Source organism: Centruroides sculpturatus, unplaced genomic scaffold, assembly GCF_000671375.1.
Source record: "Centruroides sculpturatus isolate CEXI.00-Female unplaced genomic scaffold, Cexi_2.0 scaffold62, whole genome shotgun sequence".
In the NCBI taxonomy this organism is placed as follows: domain Eukaryota; kingdom Metazoa; phylum Arthropoda; class Arachnida; order Scorpiones; family Buthidae; genus Centruroides; species Centruroides sculpturatus.
Window position 1 is genome coordinate 416,590 of NW_019384388.1, and position 23,783 is coordinate 440,372.

A 23,783-nucleotide genomic window follows, 5' to 3' on the forward strand; every position below is an offset into this window, starting at 1 on the left:
ACATTACTGGCGAACGTTTTTTGATAACATTACTGAACACTGGTCGTGGGTTTGCGCCCTACTAACAGACTGGTCTTGTTGAGTTTTCCAGTATTTATTGGCGTGACTGACACCTAAATAGGGCCAGTTTCTCGTAAATTTCTCTCACAAAGATAGACTATCTGGAGAAGGTTTCAAGAAATGTAGGCGCCCCTCCGAATTGTCTTTGTGTTGTATATCTCATTTTATGAACAGAAGCATGACAATTATGGATCATCTGTTGCTGAGTACCTCACATATTAACAATAACCTATTATTGCATTCAAAGTTCAAATGTGTTGTTTTTGCGACTTAAAAACTCAAGAGTAGAGGAGTTTAATCTCCTTTCCTGATTTTTAAAGTGTTTTATACGTTTAAAAGAGGCGTTTTTCACGTATTTAAGGAAATCTTTATTTTTGTGGGATTGCCAAATAGCCTATAATAAAAGCTCACTGTCGTCAAAGTTTTATTCTAGAAACGAAAAGTGACTAAAAGACGAATATTTTTGACAGGCGTAAATTAAAATTTATTTATTACCGTAATTGCGTATAACTGAAGTAAAGAGAATAAAACCTTAAATTTTATTGTAATTCTCAACAATTAAACTGAAAGATAATTTTACTTCAGACAATACTTTTCTAATGTAATTTATTTAAATTATTTATTTTTAAAATAAAAGCATGTTTCAAATTAATTAATTAATTAATTACAAAATGACATTTCCAAACAAATAAAATAGGCTTTAATTTATTAAAAATTAAAATCTACTCATAACTTCATTATTCAGTTGGATCTTTGATTCTGAATTATAAAACAATTTTAATTGCAAAAAATTCATAAATTCTGGTTAAGGTTATATCGGCTGGCCCAGAAATCAGTTAACCATGATATATCCTATTTATAAGGTATTTTGAAAACTGATAATTACTGAAAGCAACTAAATGTCGAATTAAAAAAAAAATATGGTAATTCATGTACATTTTTGTTAACTGACTTTTCAGCACGTCTCCTATTGACGGTTCGGAGATCGATGTAATTGAAGAGTATGCTGCTTATGATTCAGTGAAAGGCTTACAGATATAAAATCCTCTGCAATTTCTGTACACGATTTGACACGAACTCATTGAACCGATTTCTTTCAATTCCACTGCCAAAATTGTAAATCTGGCTTAACTTGTGATAGGCTGCAAAACATAAGCACTGGTCAAGTCATAACTTTAGCACCGAGTGAATTGTTTCATGGTTCATAGCCCATCGTGATCCAAAACAACACAAGATAGTAGCGTTTTCCATTCTCAATACAACGTTAATTCTCGTGAAAGCAATCCCACTTTAAAGTCATCCTAAAAATATCCTTCATATCCCATTTATATTCTTCTAATTGTTTAGCAATGCGCCCAATTTCTTCACATTGAGCACTGACTTCCTCCTGTTTGGCAATGAGATGAGTCAGAGTCAAGGTCTTTTCAAGTAGAGAAAAAACATTAGACATACCATCGAGAAACGGTGAATACTTTAAATCGTGAAGTTTGTTGCCAAATAAATCAACGCCATTCACAATGAATTTGAAGCTGGGAATAGTTTGGAGAGTGTTGAAGGCATTTTGACCATTCTCACGTTCATAAATAATGTGCAGTATATGTTCCATTACAGGATCCTTCTTAATTTCTTCCGAAATGATTCGAATTAGATTAAATTCGAATAATTTTTTATTAATTACATCCTCATTTATCTTTAAGCGATCCATTTCTCGCATGTTGGGAGGAATATTGTCCACAACGGAGGGATCTAAATCGACGTCGTTCATCACATTACCGAGCTCATTTTTTTCTAAATAAATACGAAGGACCTTCAGCTCATTTTCGTTTAGCCCATCCAGTATAGTTTCAAACTCTTTCACCAATCTGAAATATTTCTTTCTTTCGTCTTCCAGTTCTTGCGTAAGTCTCATTAATGTATTCAAAGTGGTTTCGGCTTTCTTGTAGTCCTTCTCTGTAAACACGCTATTAACAATAGCAGAGCCTGCGAAAGTTATATCCCCTGCGTCTATCAAACTGTCTCCTACACTCTTCAAAGTGTCAGATACAGCTTTGTAGTTAGAAAAAATCATGGCAAAGATCGAACAGATGTATCCAGCGATGGCACTTATTACTCCTATTATCATACCAATATATGTTGCTTCTAAAATTTTTAATGAATTTTCTATCTGTTTTATTATACCTATCGTTTCGGCCGATCGTCTATCCCATTCGTGATAACTTTCGAGTATTTTCGTTTTAAAAACATTGATGCTTTGGACCTTCTCGAACAATGTTTCGAAGCGACGAGCTGATGATCCTGAAAAACAAAAATAGATTCAATATTTGCAAATTAAAGCTAAATCATTTAAAATTTATTACAGTTAATTTGTATTTTATCGAGTCGGCCAGGTAAATCTGAGGAGGGACAATCGTCTTACATTCTTTCTCTCTGTATTAATAATCAACAATAGTAAGAATTATAACTTGAAAAGTACGGTTAAATCAACACTCAATTTGAATATAATAATAAAATAATAATTAGAATAATATAATTTACAAAGATTACCGTTTGATTCGGAGATTTCAAATATTTCTGAACAAAGAATTGACAAGAAAATCACAACGAAGACAATCATTGCTTTGAAATTGGCTGTAAAAAATTTTTTTTAAATTAAAATAAAGCAAAATTTTTCATTCAGCTTAAAACATATCAAAATTTATTAATTAAAGATGTAATTATTTTCTTAATTAATTCGAAAATGGAAAGTAATTCTAATATTATTTTAAAATAAATTCTTTTATTGTTCATTTTTCCGACATTGGGAGCGGTAGCGTGGTGACAACACAAGACGACAACCATATACAACACTACAATTCACACACACACATGGAGGAAGTTTCTTATCGGATCAGAAACTACCTTTTGTATCTTTCACCTTATGCTGAACGATGTATTGCTGGTCGTTCGCAGGCTAATGGAGAAAGTTGGAGAATAACTATACGGGGTGATTCAAAACTAGTCACACAAACACTCGTGGTAAATTAACTTACTCATTTTCAGGTTTTGCCAGGGTTGGAAGAAATGCTCTTTTTTGTAAATTTAATTAAATTACATTTATACAGATTATAATTAGTGATTTATATGTATGTAATTGCACAATAAACTGGTGTCTTTGCTTGTGTATTCTGACATTTGTATCACTCTGTATATCTTATTTATAAGNTCTGCAATTTCTGTACACGATTTGACACGAACTCATTGAACCGATTTCTTTCAATTCCACTGCCAAAATTGTAAATCTGGCTTAACTTGTGATAGGCTGCAAAACATAAGCACTGGTCAAGTCATAACTTTAGCACCGAGTGAATTGTTTCATGGTTCATAGCCCATCGTGATCCAAAACAACACAAGATAGTAGCGTTTTCCATTCTCAATACAACGTTAATTCTCGTGAAAGCAATCCCACTTTAAAGTCATCCTAAAAATATCCTTCATATCCGATTTATATTCTTCTAATTGTTTAACAATGCGCCCAATTTCTTCACATTGAGCACTGACTTCCTCCTGTTTTGCAATGAGATGAGTCAGAGTCAAGGTCTTTTCAAGTAGAGAAAAAACATTAGACATACCATCGAGAAACGGTGAATACTTTAAATCGTGAAGTTTGTTGCCAAATAAGTCAACGCCATTCGCAATGAATTTGAAGCTGGGAATAGTTTGGAGAGTGTTGAAGGCATTTTGACCATTCTCACGTTCATAAATAATGTGCAGTATATGTTCCATTACAGGATCCTTCTTTATTTCTTCCGAAATTATTCGAATTAGATTAAATTCGAATATTTTTTTATTAATTACATCCTCATTTATCTTTAAGCGATCCATTTCTCGCATATTGGGAGGAATATTGTCCACAACGGAGGGATCTAAATCGACGTCGTTCATCACATTACCGAGCTCATTTTTTTCTAAATAAATACGAAGGACCTTCAGCTCATTTTCGTTTAGCCCATCCAGTATAGTTTCAAACTCTTTCACCAATCTGAAATATTTCTTTCTTTCGTCTTCCAGTTCTTGCGTAAGTGTCATTAATGTATTCAAAGTTGTTTCGGCTTTCTTGTAGTCCTTTTCTGTAAACACGCTATTAACAATAGCAGAGCCTGCGAAAGTTATATCCCCTGGGTCTATCAAACTGTCTCCTACACTCTTCAAAGTGTCAGATACAGCTTTGTAGTTAGAAAAAATCATGGCAAATATCGAACAGATGTATCCAGCGATGGCACTTATTACTCCTATTATCATACCAATATATGTTGCTTCTAAAATTTTTAATGAATTTTCTATCTGCTTTATTATACCTATCGTTTCGGCCGATCGTCTATCCCATTCGTGATAACTTTCGAGTATTTTCGTTTTAAAAACATTGATGCTTTGGACCTTCTCGAACAATGTTTCGAAGCGACGAGCTGATGATCCTGAAAAACAAAAATAGATTCAATATTTGCAAATTAAAGCTAAATCATTTAAAATTTATTACAGTTAATTTGTATTTTATCGAGTCGGCCAGGTAAATCTGAGGAGGGACAATCGTCTTACATTCTTTCTCTCTGTATTAATAATCAACAATAGTAAGAATTATAACTTGAAAAGTACGGTTAAATCAACACTCAATTTGAATATAATAATAAAATAATAATTAGAATAATATAATTTACAAAGATTACCGTTTGATTCGGAGATTTCAAATATTTCTGAACAAAGAATTGACAAGAAAATCACAACGAAGACAATCATTGCTTTGAAATTGGCTGTAAAAAAATTTTTTTTAAATTAAAATAAAGCAAAATTTTTCATTCAGCTTAAAACATATCAAAATTTATTAATTAAAGATGTAATTATTTTCTTAATTAATTCGAAAATGGAAAGTAATTCTAATATTATTTTAAAATAAATTCTTTTATTGTTCATTTTTCCGACATTGGGAGCGGTAGCGTGGTGACAACACAAGACGACAACCATATACAACACTACAATTCACACACACATGGAGGAAGTTTCTTATCGGATCAGAAACTACCTTTTGTATCTTTCACCTTATGCTGAACGATGTATTGCTGGTCGTTCGCAGGCTAATGGAGAAAGTTGGAGAATAACTATACGGGGTGATTCAAAACTAGTCACACAAACACTCGTGGTAAATTAACTTACTCATTTTCAGGTTTTGCCAGGGTTGGAAGAAATGCTCTTTTTTGTAAATTTAATTAAATTACATTTATACAGATTATAATTAGTGATTTATATGTATGTAATTGCACAATAAACTGGTGTCTTTGCTTGTGTATTCTGACATTTGTATCACTCTGTATATCTTATTTATAAGAATTATCGAAAAATCTTATCATATTTATGATAAAGTTTATCTATTAATAATATTTTATCGATAGATTTTATAATTGTTTCTTTTTTGTTTGAAATTTATGTAAAGCTGAAAATAATTATATTTTATTTAAGGAAATATTTATATAGATTTCAGGGTTAAAAAGTATATACATGCCTCTACACATGTATAAAAATTTACTTTACTTTTTAATGATAATACAGAATAGTAAACTGGTGTTTTCAACGCTTATTTTGAGGACTAGTTTCTTTAAATTTCTTAAAATCTTATTTTTATGCACGTTAAATTCGATAAATGTATACAATTAATGGTAAGAAACGATACTTAACGTAAGATATTCATTCAGAATGGCATGTTAGTGTCTTTACTGCTCGACCATCCCCCTTTACAATCAAGAAATTAATTAAATTAATTAAATTCATTTGCAAAAATTCTTAAATATTTTAAAGATACTCACAATATTTTATAAATATTAATTCAACATGTATATTTGATTTATTATATCGACGTCTGGTAACTTGGTTGTATATAATATTACGCTTACGAAAAGAAACACGATAAGAGGATTGATAAAGGTTGTGACGTAACAAATCAACAAGGAACTTGTGTTTAAAATTAAACAAACTTTCAAATTCGATTGACGTTTATTGATCCGAGTACAACGTGGGATTTCGAATTTCGGTGAAATCGGGGAGGTGTATTCTTACCAACTACCGATAATACAATCTTTGCTGTTTAATAGAAACGAATGGCTTACGTAGTATATTTATAATTACACCACGTGTACAAATATATTTTCTCTAGAGACAATTCACCATACCTGTGGGCCTAGCCTTAACTACATTAAGTACAAGACTAGGCCCAAAGGTATGGTATAGTAAATGACACGTCGTGTGATCTCTGCCATTCTAGTCTACCAAATGTCCGTCAGAAGACGTAAAATTTAGTTAATTAAATAGTTTAAAAATAACTCACTACTTCTAACTGTGAAAGACTCGAGCAGAAACACAATCTAAAGAGAACAATTACACTTCTGTATCAATTTATTAACTAAAAATCAAACGTTATGATGCGTAAGTTAAAAATGGTATCAAAGTGTGACAAAAATCCATGTGAATAGCTTAATAATGAAAGCATTGTCGGTTGTGAACACGTGTATTCGAAAGGGAAGTCACGTGACGAGTTATACCACGTCACACCACTCCGTTCAATCATGTGTAGGTGCGTGCATAATCGGCGCCTGTGAATATATTTAGTAATTATTTAGTCAGATTATAACCTTTAAATTAGTTAAAATTGAGCCAGAAAAGGTTAGAAACAGATTAGAGGGGGGAGATTAAAAGTAAGTAGAGGCGAGACTTCGTTTTTAAAATTTAGATATGGAATGTTAGGAGAAAGACAGGGAATTTCTCACTATACTGAATTATTATTTGAAATTGAACTATACCTTGTTGGGCTGCAAATTAAATAAACTGTACACATATAAATTTTCACTGTATACTGCTTATTGTCTGTTATTTGTCGGTCTTTCCTAATTCTCGAGAAAGGTGATAGATAGATGAAATTCGAGACAGATGTGGAAAGGATTAATGCAGTAGGCCCCTTATTAACTGTATAAAATTACGAATGTAAACAGGAAGTCACGTTATTCCAATTCAAATATATCCCCCTTGTAAGCAGTTAGATAGATGACCGGCATGACTTTGTTTCTAACAGGAAAAGCATGATTTACAGGGGCCTCGCTAACAGATGAGGTATTATATACAGGAGCAAGAAACTACCAATTTAAGGCGGAGAAAATATATTTTAAATGAAATTCGTAAAGTTAATAAATTTTTATATTCAAATATAAACTTGTCAGACATATTATTTTATATCCTTATAATTTTATATTCAATTACCATGAAATTGGTGAATGAAATCAGGTTTAAAACATTGTTTAATATCTTATATGTGATATCACATATCCATAATGTTTTAAATATGCGTAAATAGTACATTATACAGGGTGATCATTCAAATTGTAAGTGTACAATGAGCTATTGGCGCTTCTGTCCTTATTATGTCTGTATTACATACGTTTTCTAGCGAATTTCAGGTATAAAACAAGTTTAAAAAGTACTGTTTATTTATGATCATCCTGTATATTATCCTATTTTATATTGTATTGGTTTTTACTACTTCTCTCGCCCCCTTGCTTATACAACACTCATGAATTATGAATTATATACGACTATTAAACCAAAACTGTCGTTTCGATCTATAAGAGTTCTGGTTTATCGAACCGTTAATAATTGTTGCCACGTCAACTGTGATATATAGTCACGGTTAATAATCACTCTATATAGGTCTTTGCTCTCAAAATATAGCAGTTACTCATCAAACTTCGTTATGGTAAGTACTTTACTAAACTCGGTAGGTGACGTGATATTTAGAATATCCAAGCTAGTTTTTCCTATTCGTATTCTAAGATACTAGAAATCAAGTGAGAGTTGAGTAGATTAAAACTAAAATCAGTTTATGAGGTAAGAGAACGTAAATTAGTAATGGTTTTAAGCATAGAAAATGGATTTTTGTTTAGAGTTTCAGGCTATCAAGGGCTTTAGATGAACAAGCTGATAATCAGCCACGTATTCGAAATCCAGCAGTAACTACGATTCTAAACTTATTTACGGTATAATACCTATTGTATGATAATGAGCAAGTGTATTGTAGATAATGTAACTTTATCCATTGACAAGCGAATAAAGCTAACATTATGCAAAAACGGGATGAGCAAAATCGTTTATCCTACACACGCCTCCATGCCCTAAACTTTGCATTTTTTCACCTTTGAAAGTCCCCGGAGTTCAAAACTATAAAAATTTTGAAGGGACCATTTTTTGACCGATCGCCATACTATCCCTCTGTTATATATAATAGAACCGGGAATGTAATATCGTCGTCAATTGGTTTGATTTAGGGATAAAGTCTGAATTTTAAGTATCGACCTTGCTTCAGCCATCTGTTTCAAATAATTCCAGCTTTATCCTCTAGTGACACGAATAAAGCGCTCTTTACACGGATAAAGTTAAAAAGAAATAGATAAATTAATAGAGAGATAGATTAATAAACTTGGTTTAAACAAAAAATTTGGATAAAATTAGAATTAGCCGGTAATCCTAGCTATTGCCGTAATATAACCTATAGAGCCAGTGCTTCTCAACCACTGTGCCGCGAAATTTCTGAAGTGTGCCGTTTCCGCGACACAAAACATTTTGTTTACTTTGTAATGCAATTTCCTTTTATATTTCATTGAAAATTCTTATCGTATGCTCTTTTTACAAAATATATTATAGGTATAGTACATCCCTCAATTAATGAAGTAAAAGTTTTTACAATTTATTTTATTGTTAGTGTGCCGCCAAATTTTTAAGTACTAAAAGTGTGCCGTGACGAAAAAAAGGTTGAGAACCACTGAGTCCTATACTATACATATACAAGCGTTAATTAACATACTCTGCTTTACTTGCGCTTATTTAGATCCTTATAAGTGCATATGGAGCATCAACTTTTACATTACAAAAGAATTTACCATATTATTTATTTTTTGACACGATATTATTCGTTTCTTATCTTCTCATCCATCTTCTCATTGATCGTATCATCACGATAGATTATTTACAGAATGATATTACAAGTAGCATATATTATTATACAAGTTTATAACTGTACAATTTTAGAAACTTTATATAGGTATTATCTAAGATAAATTTTTTCCAACCTATTTAGATTATACAATAACGGATAGAAATTCGAAAAATTCGAGTCATATCATGCTCTAATTACAGTTATTTTTAGAGTTGAACACCCTGATTATATAGAATATCTACGGAATTTTATATTCCAAATTATTAATTAATAATTTCCTTTACGAATAAGCCATACGTATTACAAGTTATACGTTTTAAATGCCATACGTAAAAAGTTCTTTCCCATTGTCTATGCCTATAGAGTGAAAAAAAGTAAAAGAAATTTGTCTCAACCCTTCCTCTCGGCGCCGAGATAGGTGTTTATAAGGATGTTTAATTTATTTTTTTAAATAATTACGCACTCTTCTTTAGATCCTTATAAGTGCATATGGAGCATCAACTTTTACATTACAAAAGAATTTACCATATTATTTATTTTTTGACACGATATTATTCGTTTCTTATCTTCTCATCCATCTTCTCATTGATCGTATCATCACGATAGATTATTTACAGAATGATATTACAAGTAGCATATATTATTATACAAGTTTATAACTGTACAATTTTAGAAACTTTATATAGGTATTATCTAAGATAAAATTTTTCAAACCTATTTAGATTATACAATAACGGATAGAAATTCGAAAAATTCGAGTCATATCATGCTCTAATTACAGTTATTTTTAGAGTTGAACACCCTGATTATATAGAATATCTACGGAATTTTATATTCCAAATTATTAATTAATAATTTCCTTTACGAATAAGCCATACGTATTACAAGTTATACGTTTTAAATGCCATACGTAAAAAGTTCTTTCCCATTGTCTATGCCTATAGAGTGAAAAAAAGTAAAAGAAATTTGTCTCAACCCTTCCTCTCGGCGCCGAGATAGGTGTTTATAAGGATGTTTAATTTATTTTTTTAAATAATTACGCACTCTTCTCTCAGCACACCTTATCTGGGTCCTGGGCGAAACAAAGTGTCTACCCTCTATTTACCCTCCTAATTTTATCTAATTAATTTATTCATTCGAACATAAAATATAGGTAAAAAGTTTCAAGTTTTTCTGTTACAACGTAGACACAGTAGAAAATTGTTTATCCGAATTTGATGGGACTAGGGCTTAGAAATTCTTACTTCTTGTGTTTTTTATACATCAAGTACCGTGCTTTTAAACTTGCGTAGATAATAAATACTATACCGTATGTAAATAATGTAACGTTATGCATGTGACCTAATTTCGCGGCTCTACAATCGACAGATGATATAGTAATTTCCATTTAAAATAAAGAATTTGGTTTCTGTGTATTTGTATTCTATGGTATGTAGTGTACAACGTTACACGTTCTGTTTATTATTAATTTTTAAAGTCGTTTAGATAAAACCGAGTGTTTATCGTACCTAAAATATGCTCCAAATTTCTCTGTATATTTAAATAATACAGAATATCCGAAGGGTTTTAGAGTATGTTATAAGCTTGTGTCACAAATCGACGTTAAATTGTTGTTTAAACAATTGTCCTATATACAATAAATTCAATCTATTTTAATAATTTTTCCAATTTTTTATATAAATAATATATAATTAATAGCAATTTTCGTCATTACGTTACTAATTTTTACTTTAAATTTAGGTTCTGTTGACAAAATATTGACTCATACACCGCTTCTCTGTTTGAGTCACTCAATAATCTTGACCCATTTATTAATATAAAATAGATAAAAGTTAGTTAAATAAATAGAATTAGGTCTACTCACGATACTAGAATATAAACAGGAAAAGTGTGGTCATCGGTCAGATTTTGACCTTCCGGTTATCAGATTGGGAGAACAAAAACACTAAAACATCGATACAAAATTCCACTTATGTGTGTGTCGGTGTATTAATTCTGTATCAACAATTAAATTATGAAACAAATGAAGGATATTAAAGTACTCGAAGGTTTAAATTCTATTTTATATTATGTAAATAATATAATTTATAATTTTATTTGCAGTAATTGGCTAAAGATACGAACGAAATCCTGTTTCGTGTATTGCCATGTCTAAGAATAAATTCAGCAATTTGGAATTATTTCTTGGTAATTATTTATTTAATTCTCCCTCGTATTAAATATACATTAAAATCTAGTATTTTCTTTATTTTTTGTTGAAATTTCCATATTATATCCTTTTATTAACGTTTAAAATAAATATATTTTTTATTTTTAGATTCTCGTCGTTTAGAAAAGTTATACGGAGTGGTTCGAAGTATCGGTTTTTTCAAAGCAAAACTTACTAAAAATTATCAAATATGGGATAAGAAATCAGGTGAAGCAGTCGAGATATTAAAGAGCATAGAAACGGAGTTAAAACGAAAATCGGAAATGGCTAAGTCTGTGAAGATAGGAGGAGAAATCAGTACGATTATAGGAACCATCGCTGGCATTTTTGGAATATTTGTATTGTATAACGAGACAATTTCTAATTTATTCAAGCGTATAGGAACGAGTCTGACCGTAATAGGAACGATAATTGCTAAAGGTGCTTCGATTACAAAAAGCAAATTAGAGAAAAACTGCTGCAAGAAAGCTAAAGAGACTGTGGATGAGTTATTGCAAATTACAAAGGAGTTGGAGAAACAGAAAACGGAATATTTCAGACTCGTAAATGAGTACAGAACATTATTAGAAAGTTTAAATGAAAGAGAACTAAATATTCTGTACGATACGAAAGAAGATAATCTAGGAAATGTGCATCACGATCTCCATTTGGATCCATCCCTTTACAAAGATTTACCACCGACTGCTCTAGAAATGCGCCAATTAAAGTTAAACGAAGAAATTCTTAAAACAAAAACATTTGAATTTAATTTAATTCCAAAAATATCAGAGGAAATTAGAGATAATCCGTTATTGAAAGAGATTTTGCGAATGAAATGCAAATCTGTACCCTTTGTAAATGGTGAAAATGCTATCAAAACCTTGAAAGTTTTTACGAATATTCAATCGAATTCGTCACTTATCGAATTGATTCCGTACAGCAGCGATGTACAGATTTTTACAGATTCTACCTGTGTGGTAGGTTTAGCTAATATCTTTTTATTAATCGACGAGATCTGTGAATTAATATATTCATATTCGACACGAAAAGAAGTCAGTGTTCAATGCGAAGAAATCGGTCGAGTTGCTAACGACTTGAAACAATATAAGATTGATGTGAAGGATATTTTAAAAGATACGTTAAAATGGGACTGTTTTTGCGGTGTGAAATCTATTGACGAACCGAATTGAAACTGTTTCATGAGGAAATTTAAATTTGTGAAGATATAAAACGGTTATCCTCTTAAAGAAATTCGTTCTAAATACGTGTGTAAGACGCTAATTTGTTGATGAAAATATAAAATACAGTGGTGCCTCGTATAACGTACTTAATCCGTTCCAGGTGCACGTCCGTTAAGTGAATAGTCCGTTATACGAAACGCATTTTCCCATAGAAATACATGTTAAAACATATAATTCGTTCCGCAGCATAAAATAACCGTACTGTACCATAAAAAAAATGAAAATGGAGCAGTTACCAATTATGCCGGGTAGTCAGATGCTGTGAGAAGGAGGTGGAGGAACACTTTCTTGACACATTCACACAGATACAGACTTTTTACATATTGCAGCGGGACTTTTTTTTATTGTTTTTTAATCGGATTCAGATTCAGGAGAGACTACCGGAGCTTGCAGGGTCAACTCCTCTTGTTCCGTCCTTTGTTTTTTCCCTGCTAGTTTCTTGAAAAACACGTCCAAGGTGGTCTATTTCTCTCTTCTTCAACACCTGTCGGAAATGACGGGCAAGGGTGTCATTGTAGAGATCATTGATCCTGTTGGCCTCAGCTTGTTTGGATAATGAATGTTGGTAAACTCCTGAACCTCTTCCCATTTGACAAGGAAGTTTTTGTCAACTCTTACTCCTTCTGATGATGTCTTGCTTTGTTTCAATTAAAATCACCTTTCTGTTTTTTTTAGAAGCCATGATTTGCACAACACTTGAATAAATGTAAATACCCTGCACTGAGGTGTTGTATGTAATAAATAAGAAAGCAAGCCTAATCCCAACGCTCTGTACTTCAGATATACTGATAGTATATTCTAATAATACTAATCTATATATATAAAAATGAATGTATGTGTGTCCTTTATGCATTACCACACCGTTTATCCAATTGCCACGAAACTTTGGGAAGTTGTTTAATATACTCCCGCGAAGGTTTCTGGCATAGTACGATTGCCATGAAGCTTTGGAAAGTTTTTTAATTTTTTAATACACTCCCACGAAGTACATTTATCCTACGATAGATGGCGCGCGTTTACTCGAGCATTCGAGCATAGTGTGTTCGATCGATTTCAAATTGTGAAGACCATTTCCCCCCTTCAAAAAATATCTCTACATATGCATTTGTAAACTGTTATTTACGATAATTATAAAAGCCTTACTCTCCTTTTAAATACTATTATTATTGTTAAATGTCTACTTTGGACTTATTTATTAATAGGACTTAAACTGGTGGTTAAAGATTGACACAGCAATAATAGTTAGTTCCTATTAATAAATAAGTCCAAAGTAGACATTTAACAATAATAATAATGTTATTTACGATATTTGTAATAATTTTTGTTTAATCACTTTATTTCAACTTTTTTTTTGCTAATTATGTATTCGCTCGAACTTCGTTAAAACCTCAACTGTTCCCCGAACAACCACCGAAGTTGTAGGAGGAAATTCGACTTTCCTTCTCCAAATTCCTTCGAAATTCCTTCTCCAAATTTTAATATCGACTCAAAATAATTTAAAAAGACAAATTACAATAAAACGGTTTATTATCCAACTATCAGAAATTTCACAACATGCCAAGGAAGAGAGGAAGGAGCAATTAAATAATTAAAATTATAAAGGATTAAAAATATATATATATATATATATATAAATGGGGAATATCGCGCTTCTGACAATCGCTGCGAGTATGTGGGCTAAATTTAAAGAATCGCAGCCGGATGGCCGAGCGGTCAAGGTGGCAGCCTACCGCTCTGGGGGACCCGGGTTCGAATCCGAACGGGTCGAAAAATCCCCAGGAATTTTTGGGGGGTGGTCCGTTCGGATATGTCGGGCCCCGTCGCTCACCACCCGGCAGCCCCATTGTGGGCCTGGCCGAACCCATAATGGGCTTGCAAAATGAGGCCCTCTTAGTGCCCACAGGGCGGAAAGAATTTAAAAAAAAAAAAAATTTAAAGAATCCTTGCTTCTCGCGTGTACAACTGTAAGTGGCCAGGTCACGCGTCGGAAAATCTTCTGATTTATTCGTGTACGCACCAGACGGAAAAACAAAAAATATCGTGTATCCATAAGCACTTCAATAAATAAATAGAATTGAAATGACACTTTAAAACGTCTTCCCGATGAAAATTAATAATAATAAGTTTCAATAAAAATGATAAAATGTAAATTTAATTTTATCATAACGAGTTTGCTTGAATTTCCTTTATTCTGAGATCGCAGCAATGCGCGACGGTAAGCTAGTATATTATAAAAATAGCAGATTGTCATTGGCAACGGCAAAAGAGTGGAAACGTGATTCGCACTTGTGCTTAGAAAGTCGATTGGTCGCCTCACGTAACTGCCGAACGAAAAGTCTGTTGTTCGCAGCCAGTCCGTTGCTCGAGTCACGTAACGGCCAAACAGAAAGTCCGTTATTCGCAGCGTCCGTTATTCGAGGCGTACGTTATACGAGGCATCACTGTATAACTAAGAAATTTAATATAATTTTTTTTAACCTCACCCCGTCGACCTTTAAAACACACATACATCATTTTTCCGTTATCACAGCTTACTCATTTTACGTTACTGTACGAGTTTCTACTGCTCTCTTCTTTCGCTTTTCTGTACTTCATATAATATGTGGGGTTCGAGGGCCGTAAAGATTTATTACGTACTTTTTTAGGTAGAGTCCTGCCACCAGGTGTGTTTTATCGGACACACCGCCGTTTGAGATGAAATGGAAAATTAAGGCGCGAGGGTAAGAGTCACTCTGAAGTCCAGGAATGAGTCTCTCAGGAGGAAGAATACAGAGTCAGATATAATTAATTTAAAGACATTTATTAACATAAATGAAAGTTTAGAACAATTATAAAAGCTAATTTTGAAAATTTGCCTATTCTTATCTATTCAACGAGGGGGTACCTAACGGGGGGGTATTTCGAACTTACGAGACTCACAACATACCAGGTAAACAATATGTCTTCTCTTGTGACGTGGATCTGACGACCAAGACTGCGGAGGTTTCTGGTGTTCGCTACACTTCGTCTTGTGCTTGCTCGTTTTTGAGTCGTCTTCTCTTGAACCACTCTTTCTCTGGTTGGAGCTGTGTCCACAACTGCTGACTATATCACTGTCTCTTTCTGACTCCTTTTCTAACTGGACTGTGTCCTCATCTCTGACTGCCTTTTTTTGACTCTCCGTGTCCCCATCTCTAACTGCCTTTTTCTGACTGGACTGTGTCCTCTTCTCTAACTGCCTCACTGTCCCTTTCTAACTGGACTCTGTCCTCATCTATGACTGCTTTTTCTGACTGACTTTCTCGGACTGGGGCTCTGCTTTTAAACCTTTCAAGCGTGAGAAAGTTCATCATCAGGTGATGATTCATTGGCAGTGTTTTCTCATGACGTTGAGCTTTCATAGAGTCATCTCTGAGTTGGTGTTTTCTTATTCCGTGATGACATCAAGCTTTCATAGTCATCTCTGAGTTGACATGACTCATCTTTGCTCTTAGTCATTGTTTGTTGATTGCTTTGACTAAGTTCTTCATGTAAACATTGCCAAAAACAAAGGGGGATGCAATGTTCTCCATTTTATATATATCCTTTATAATTTTTGATTATTTGGTTGCTTCTTCCTCTTTTCTTCGGCATGTTTTGAGATTTTGGATAATAAACCGTTTTATTCTAATTAATTGATATTAAAAAGGGGGTCCCTAGATTCGTAAAATAGGCGAATTTCCTCTTACAACTTCGGTTGTTATCTAAGATACAATTAAGGTTCATGTGAATACATAATTAAAAAAGATATAAAGTAAATAGTCAAAAATTATTACAAATAAGTTTACAAATATATATCTATATTTGGATGGAGGGTGGTGGTCCTCACAAATATATATATATATAACATAATTACACTGGTACTCAATATTTCACCAGGTAACTGGAACCTTCATGGCTACATACAAAGAGAACAACGCCATCTTGGCCTCCGCCTCAAAGCCAATCAATGTATCGAAATATGGTACACCAAACTGCCGAACCACCATCGCCATATCGTAAATACGTCCAAATCTGTGCAGCATTAGAGGAAAGACAGCACCAAAAATATTCAATTCACGCAAATGGAATCCGAAGCAAAGAGACAAGAACGAACTTAACACCCTCCTCACTCCTATTGACCTATTTCAACAGAATATAAAGTTACGCCAACGCTCATCAATATGGATATTAAGGAAAATACGACACATGATGGAAAAACGTATTTTATTCCAACTGACATACAGTATTTTACAAATTACAAACTATTTCATTTAAATAGTTTTATTAATTTTTTTAAAAATATAATCTAATTTTGAGATAGTATTTATTCCAAGGTTTTTCAAGTGGATCTCTGCTGAGAGTTTCAATTGGTGTCACGAAAAGCTTTGCTCCAAGACATACTTTTATTCTCTCACTTAACAATAAATTTGTTGGAAGTTGGCACACAATAGTTACCAATTCTCTTTTATTCAAATATTTTGGACATTCCAGAGAGATTTCACCCGAGCTAGAACAAGAATAATTCCCAGTCAACGAGAACCCAGAATAAGTTAATGCCATTCTAACGCCATCGATTGGGGTAGATGTCGGTTTCTTGATAGGTAGAATGACATGTGTCAAGAAACAATTCTCTAATGAGTAAAACGTGCAGTAAAAATTCGTTTCGGCATCGACGAAACGTTCCAGACGATCTCCGTGTTCGTGTCTATTGACGTAAACGATTAATGAGCTGTAACATTCTTCTGTTCTTTTCTTTGAAAGAGAACAAATTGTTCGAGCGCGTGGATGAAGGCAATTATTCATGGATGAGGTAATATACTTTATCTCTGAAGATGTCAGAACGTTTGTAGAAAATACTTTCCGTAATTCATCTGTATTCATTGATAGAAATCGTACGAGCGGTAAATATGGTAGCATGTATTCACGAATTTTTTCAAATTTCACAGCTTCTTCTTCATCATCCCTGTTATTAAAGTATTTGCGGCACGCCCAATTATAAATGCTCTTGAAGAGTATAAACTCGTTGAATGCTTTGTATTTTGGTCGTGAAACGAATGTCATTATTGTTTCTGTTCCGGATTGGAGAAAACTGGAACTGTGGATAACAGTAAACCAGCAATTATCGAATATTTTCCAACAGTTGAACTTTAGTAAGTCATCCTCTTTCTCGCATGCAAACTCGTAGACTTCGCACACGTTAGACAAGTGTAAATTATGAAGTAAGTATTTCCTGCAGATACTCCGAAGTTCTTCTATTTCGTAATACTCTGCCATTCTGAATACGTTTATAGCGTCTCTGAACGATTTCAGTTTCGGATCACCAGTTACAAAGAAGCTGCAAAACACGTGTCAAATATTTAAAAGTTAATTCATATGTAATAAATATAATAAATTTCAAAGTAATTACATATATCTTATGATATAGAATTTAATGAGTACTTTGAGAAGTGATGCTATAAAATTCTTTGATTTTATGTAATAATGTCGTTACAGTCGACCCCCTATAACACTGTTGATAATTCCGTTTTATATGAATTCCGTGTTGTACGAGTCACTTAGATTTTACAAATACGTAAGCCGTTCACGTATTTGTAAAATCTAAATTAAGTTTTTTATCAAGATTTTCCCATTGACCATTTCGTATAAGTCCTGTACTTTTAAGGTTTGTTAACTCCTACTACATTTCACTCCTGCGAGTGGTTAGTAAACTTATCTAATGCCAAAATGGAATTGCATTCATAGGTTCGTTTGAATATACACGTAACTATCAAGAATACACATCATTAGCGAGGTCACAGATGAAACTGCTGAAGTAAACTATTATGTTAATTTGATATAAAAATTGTGGTTATTTGGGAATTTTTCTATAAAATACAATGGAGTAGACTTAATGGAAAGTATACAAGTGAAAATATAGATAAATTTCTCGAAAAAAGAAGACAAAATTAAACGAAATCTCCACGTGATAGAACAATTCCACGAGGAAATGAAATTTTCTTTATTATTATTATTATTTATTGATAAGCACAAATTTCACTGATAAAAACTAATTACACGAAACACACTAGTAAATGCAAACGTCACTATACCAGGAAATGCATTTCGAATGTTCTGCCCTACTCAGACTATATATCTTTATACTATTATAAGTAAATGTAAAATAAATTATAACGTTGGTTGGAAAAGAAATTATTTTATAATAAATCTAAAAAGGGCCTTATTATTCAGTAATCGAGTGAATAAAACTACTGAGTCCTTTTAGTTTAACGTGGCTCACACTTTGCCAACGGAATTTCCTGTGTGTTTTTTTTTTTTTGTTTTTACGTTTGTAACACCTAAATAAGGACCAGTTTCTTATAAAAGTCCTATTACTCGCTTAGCAGATTTCACATGCACATCTCGGTAACCACTATAAAAATTTGAAACATCTCTCTATATACAGGATACAGTTAATCATTAAACATAGAGTTGAAAGTCATCCATGGGCATAAATTTTACTGTATTTAAAGTTTCAGACAGTGTATTATGCTTTCAGTATAATGTATCAGAAGTATCGTCTGTGCAATTTATGGTTTGCTTAAGAAAGGATGGCTCGAAATGTATTTCCTGTTCTACTGGTGTGTTTCCAGCAAAATTAATGCTTATTACTAAAGAAGTCATCAGCAGAACGAATAACATTTTTATTGTTACATTGTTAAACAATGAAAGGTTACGTGGACTGATTAATTCATTTAGAAATTTCATGAGAATGTTATCAACGTCACTAAAACCCATATTAATCATTAGTCGTTCATTTTATTTCCGTCAATTTACGATTAGGATATACGAATTTTTTGTAGATTTATAAATTAAATATATGAATTTAATATAATAATTAAGTCTATTTCGGTTAATATAAAAAATAAATTACTCACTTTGCTAAATGTAAGACGTTATCGGGTCCATCTATAAGAATCAATTCTTTCGATTTCTTCACTACCTCGTATTGCAAGAAGCTTCTGAAAACGGAACTTTTCATTTCTATCGAACATTTAGGAATCGAGACTGAATTCCCAATTACACTGCTTAATTTTATCATACCTAGTTATTTGCTATCCTTTCATTAACGGAAAACTTTAATTAAAGCAATTTCGATTAATTTTAATAGTTATGTTTCCCGGAGTTTCACAAGTTATATCTTTCAAAGTTCAAAAACTACGTTCTGTAATGTTTCAAAGATTATGATTGAAAGTTGCAACACTAGTAATACGTTAACACACATTTGCTACTGGTTTGTCTTTTTTCCTTTGTCTAGGATCGGTCCGAATGGATTAGTTGGTCTTTATCCGTAAATGTCCGCTTGAATACAATTTCACAAAGAATGTATGTAAAGTACTTCGTTTCAGTGGCGTAGCTACCGTTAATCAGTTGGATCAAACTGCTCCAGGCACACGAATCATGAGGGCACCAAATGAGAAAGGCGAAATAAAAACTTCGCTTAACTTTGTAGATTTATTAGTCACACATATCTGGCTTGTAGACAAAACGAATCTCTTATTCCTAGACATAAGTATTTTATTGCCTTATTTACTCCTTTCCTGACTAATTGCATGGAGTAATTTCATGACTAATTGCATGGAGTAATTTGCTGACTAATTGCATGAGTTGCCTCGGGTAACGTAGATCAAAGTTCGTGAACGTATGTTAGAGTTTGCGCTTACCCAGAAGATGTGTACTTTGATATCGTTTTGCTCATCTTTCTTCATTTAACAATGTTGAAAAACACGAAGAATCGAGCGGTTATGGAATTTCTTGCAAAGTTTACTATCGATGGAAAAGTGGTTCAACCATATTTCACCGATTTATCAAAATTGAGTGTTTAAGGTTACGACAGGGGCTACGAATATGAGTGATGACTGCTCGGGGTTACAAGCAAAAATTAAACAACGAAACCCCGCTGCCAGATTTCTACATTGCTGTTCTCATAATTTGAATTTAATGATCAACGATAGTGTCATCAACGTACAAGAAATCAAGCAATTTTATAAACAGATAGAACAAATTTTTGTTTTTTTTCATTTTGTTAGGCGTTGGCCAGTGTTAATGAAAATGAATCAAACCAACTTAGCAAAAACATTTAAAAGAGTTTGTTTAACACAATAGTATTAATGCTCTTGATGCACTACGTTCTCGTTATTCTGAAATAAATAAAATATTGACATACTTATCATTAAATAGAAAAAAAAATATGATGAACAACGTACAGCTATAAATTTGCTTAATTATTTTAAATAATTTTCAACCATTATTTTAATAATAGTACAAAGTAAAACACTCGAATGCTAAAACGATAGCTTGTCAACTTGATATAGAGTAAGTGATTGGCCGATTTGCAAATGAAAAAGCAAGAAAACAACAATTTTGAAGCTTTTTTATGTATTACAAGCTGCAAGTACCCCCTTCTCTGGGTTTTATTTGTAGTTTTGTTATATATATAAAAAAAATACAAATAAAACAGTTTTTTTATATATATAAAAAAACTGTTTCTCTTTCTCTACATAATCTCTCTCTGACTCGATGTGGTTCCCTATAATTTTCAAGTTGCTTTTTTTTCTGATTATTTCTGTTTCGTTGATAATTTTCTCGTAGCAATGTTAGATGTACTTTTCTTTCTTCCGTCGTTTCATTTTTCCGCGCCATCTTTTGCCTTTGAGGTATGATTCGAGAACGCAAAAATTTATTCTTACGCTTTAGCATTGTTTTTTATATTTTTACTTTTCACACTTTACTATTCACTTTTCACTTTCTACCTTTTTCTGTTATTCGTACACTTTTACTAATGAAAAATCAACTGAAGCATTTCTGTCACACGTCTTTAAAGGCCATTCCCACTACTCACACATAACGATCCTCGACTATTCCAAAACATTTAAGATTAATATTATATTATAGCCAAACTTACCCGTTTTCACAGAATGCAAGAATTAGGACCCCGTTTCCAGACTAATTAGAGAATTTTTACATGTATCTAAAAATATGTTCGATTTCTTGCAAAAAGCCAAAAAACAGCATCTGCGCCTTTAAATCTGGTACGCTGCTTTCTCTAAACACTTTCATTGTTAACACTTCCATTCTTAACACTTTCATTGTTAACACTTCCATTCTTAACACTTCCATTGTTAACACTTTCATTATTGACACAATTCACATATGCAACAAACACTTCCATATATATATATATATATACCAAGGTCTACATAGAAAGGTCAGGACACGCGTGACCTACTTCTTGAGCCGCCATTTTGGGGTATTTTGATTCGCATGTTTTTAGCAAACTTGTACGAGCAGTCAGTTTTATACGACATTAATTAAACTAAGATTGCGTAAATTCAGTGATTTCCAGTCAAAAATATAATAATAATTTCGGATGATTACGCAATTCCAATTTTATGTAACGTTTTCATCAAATAGTTTAATAGAAACAATCACCCATATCATCGCTGTCGTTATTGAAATTAATTAAATAGGTACTAAAACTGATGCAATTACGTACTGTCGAGTGCAAAATGGTTTTCCTCATCGTGACGTGACGTCACGTCACGTAAGTGACGTCATTTCACCTGTCAATCATTTCTACCTGTGCTCCCATTGGTTTAAANATTGTTAAACAATGAAAGGTTACGTGGACTGATTAATTCATTTAGAAATTTCATGAGAATGTTATCAACGTCACTAAAACCCATATTAATCATTAGTCGTTCATTTTATTTCCGTCAATTTACGATTAGGATATACGAATTTTTTGTAGATTTATAAATTAAATATATGAATTTAATATAATTTATTTCATTGAAAAATTCAAATATTGGACAAATCTGAATTTAATCACCCTAACTTTCACTTCTTCGCGTGCCTAATAATTAAGTCTATTTCGGTTAATATAAAAAATAAATTACTCACTTTGCTAAATGTAAGACGTTATCGGGTCCATCTAAAATAACCAATTCTTTGGATTTCTTCACTTCCTCGCATTGCAAGAAGCTTCTGAAAACGGAACTTTTCATTTCTATCGAACATTTGGGAATCGAGATCGAATTTCCAATTACACTGCTTAATTTTATCATACCTAGTTATTTGCTATCCTTTCATTAACGGAAAACTTTAATTAAAGCAATTTCGATTAATTTTAATGGTTATGTTTCCCGGAGTTTCACAAGTTTTATCTTTCAAAGTTCAAAAACTACGTTCAGTAATGTTTCAAAGATTATGGTTGAAAGTTGCAACACTGTAGCAATACGTTAACACGCATTTGCTACTTGTTTGTCTTTTTTCCTTTGTCTGGGATCGGTCCGAATGGATTAGTTGGTCTTTATCCGTGAATGTCCGCTTGAATACAATTTCACAAAGAATGTATGTAAAGTACTTCGTTTCAATGGCGTAGCTACCGTCAAGCAGTTGGATCAAACTGCTTCAGGCACACGAATCATGAGGGCACCAAATGAGAAAAGCGAAATAAAAACTTCGCTTTACTTTGTAGATTTATTAGTCACACATATCTGGCTTGTAGACAAAACGAACCTCTTATCTCTAGACATAAGTATTTTATTGCCTTATTTACTCTATTCCTGACTAATTGTATGGAGTGATTTCCTGACTAATTGCACGGAGTAATTTGCTGACTAATTGCATGGAGTAATTTGCTGACTAATTGCATGAGTTGCCTCGGGTAACCTAGATCAAAGTTCGTGAACGTATGTTTGAGTTTGCGCTTACCCAGCAGATGTGTACTTTGGTACCGTTTTGCCCATCTTTCTTCATTTAACAATATTGAAAAACACGAAGAATCGAGCCGTTATGGAATTTCTTGCAAAGTTTACTATCGATGGAAAAGTGATTCAACCATATTTTACCGATTTATCAAAATTGCGTGTTTAAGGTTACGACAGGGGCTACGAATATGAGTGATGACTACTCGGGGTTACAAGCAAAAATTAAACAACGAAATCCCGCTGCATTGCTGTTTTCATAATTTTAATTTAGTGATCAACGATAGTGTCACCAACGTACAAGAAATCATGCAATTTTATAAACAGTTAGAACAAATTTTTGTTTTTTTTTTTCATTTTGTTAGGCGTTGGGCAATGTTAATGGAAATGAATCAAACCAACTTAGCAAAAACATTTAAAAGAGTTTGTCCAACACAATAATATTAATGCTCTTGATGCACTACGTTCTCGTTATCTATAAGTTATATATAAAAATGAATGTATGTCTGTCTGAGTGTCTGTGTGTATGTGTTATGTCCTTCACT

At 32.7% G+C, this 23,783-nt stretch overlaps 3 protein-coding genes across 11 annotated transcripts; all 3 read right to left on the bottom strand.

The window, feature by feature from the left end:
* Positions 1-711: 711 nt before the first annotated feature.
* Positions 712-3,249, bottom strand: LOC111618143. Of its 2 annotated transcripts, none has more exons than XM_023359604.1 (3): positions 3,090-3,249; positions 2,605-2,688; positions 712-2,355 (listed from the first exon to the last, which is right to left on the bottom strand). In XM_023359604.1, the coding sequence occupies exons 1-3, from the start codon at positions 3,091-3,093 to the stop codon at positions 1,325-1,327; spliced, it is 1,119 nt and encodes a 372-aa protein (XP_023215372.1). In that variant the 5' UTR covers positions 3,094-3,249; the 3' UTR covers positions 712-1,324. The 2 variants fall into 2 exon arrangements, with proteins under 2 accessions (XP_023215372.1, XP_023215373.1); XM_023359605.1 differs by having other exon boundaries at positions 2,959-3,249.
* A 20-nt stretch (positions 3,250-3,269) lies between these two features.
* LOC111618142 lies at positions 3,270-22,451 on the bottom strand. Of its 8 annotated transcripts, XR_002755525.1 has the most exons (5): positions 5,892-6,363; positions 5,114-5,817; positions 4,761-4,844; positions 4,574-4,643; positions 4,438-4,511 (listed from the first exon to the last, which is right to left on the bottom strand). XR_002755525.1 is itself a non-coding variant. In XM_023359596.1 (4 exons), the coding sequence occupies exons 2-4, from the start codon at positions 5,774-5,776 to the stop codon at positions 3,481-3,483; spliced, it is 1,128 nt and encodes a 375-aa protein (XP_023215364.1). In that variant the 5' UTR covers positions 5,777-5,817; positions 5,892-6,351; the 3' UTR covers positions 3,270-3,480. The 8 variants fall into 8 exon arrangements, 7 of the variants coding, with proteins under 7 accessions (XP_023215364.1, XP_023215365.1, XP_023215366.1 ...); XM_023359596.1 differs by lacking the exon at positions 4,574-4,643 and having other exon boundaries at positions 3,270-4,511; positions 5,764-5,817; positions 5,892-6,351; XM_023359597.1 differs by lacking the exon at positions 4,574-4,643 and having other exon boundaries at positions 3,270-4,511; positions 5,245-5,817; positions 5,892-6,351.
* Positions 16,575-22,536, bottom strand: LOC111618133. Its single transcript, XM_023359583.1, has 4 exons — positions 22,433-22,536; positions 21,435-21,461; positions 19,408-19,491; positions 16,575-17,828 (listed from the first exon to the last, which is right to left on the bottom strand). The coding sequence occupies exons 1-4, from the start codon at positions 22,534-22,536 to the stop codon at positions 16,787-16,789; spliced, it is 1,257 nt and encodes a 418-aa protein (XP_023215351.1). The 3' UTR covers positions 16,575-16,786.
* Positions 22,537-23,783: the final 1,247 nt, after the last annotated feature.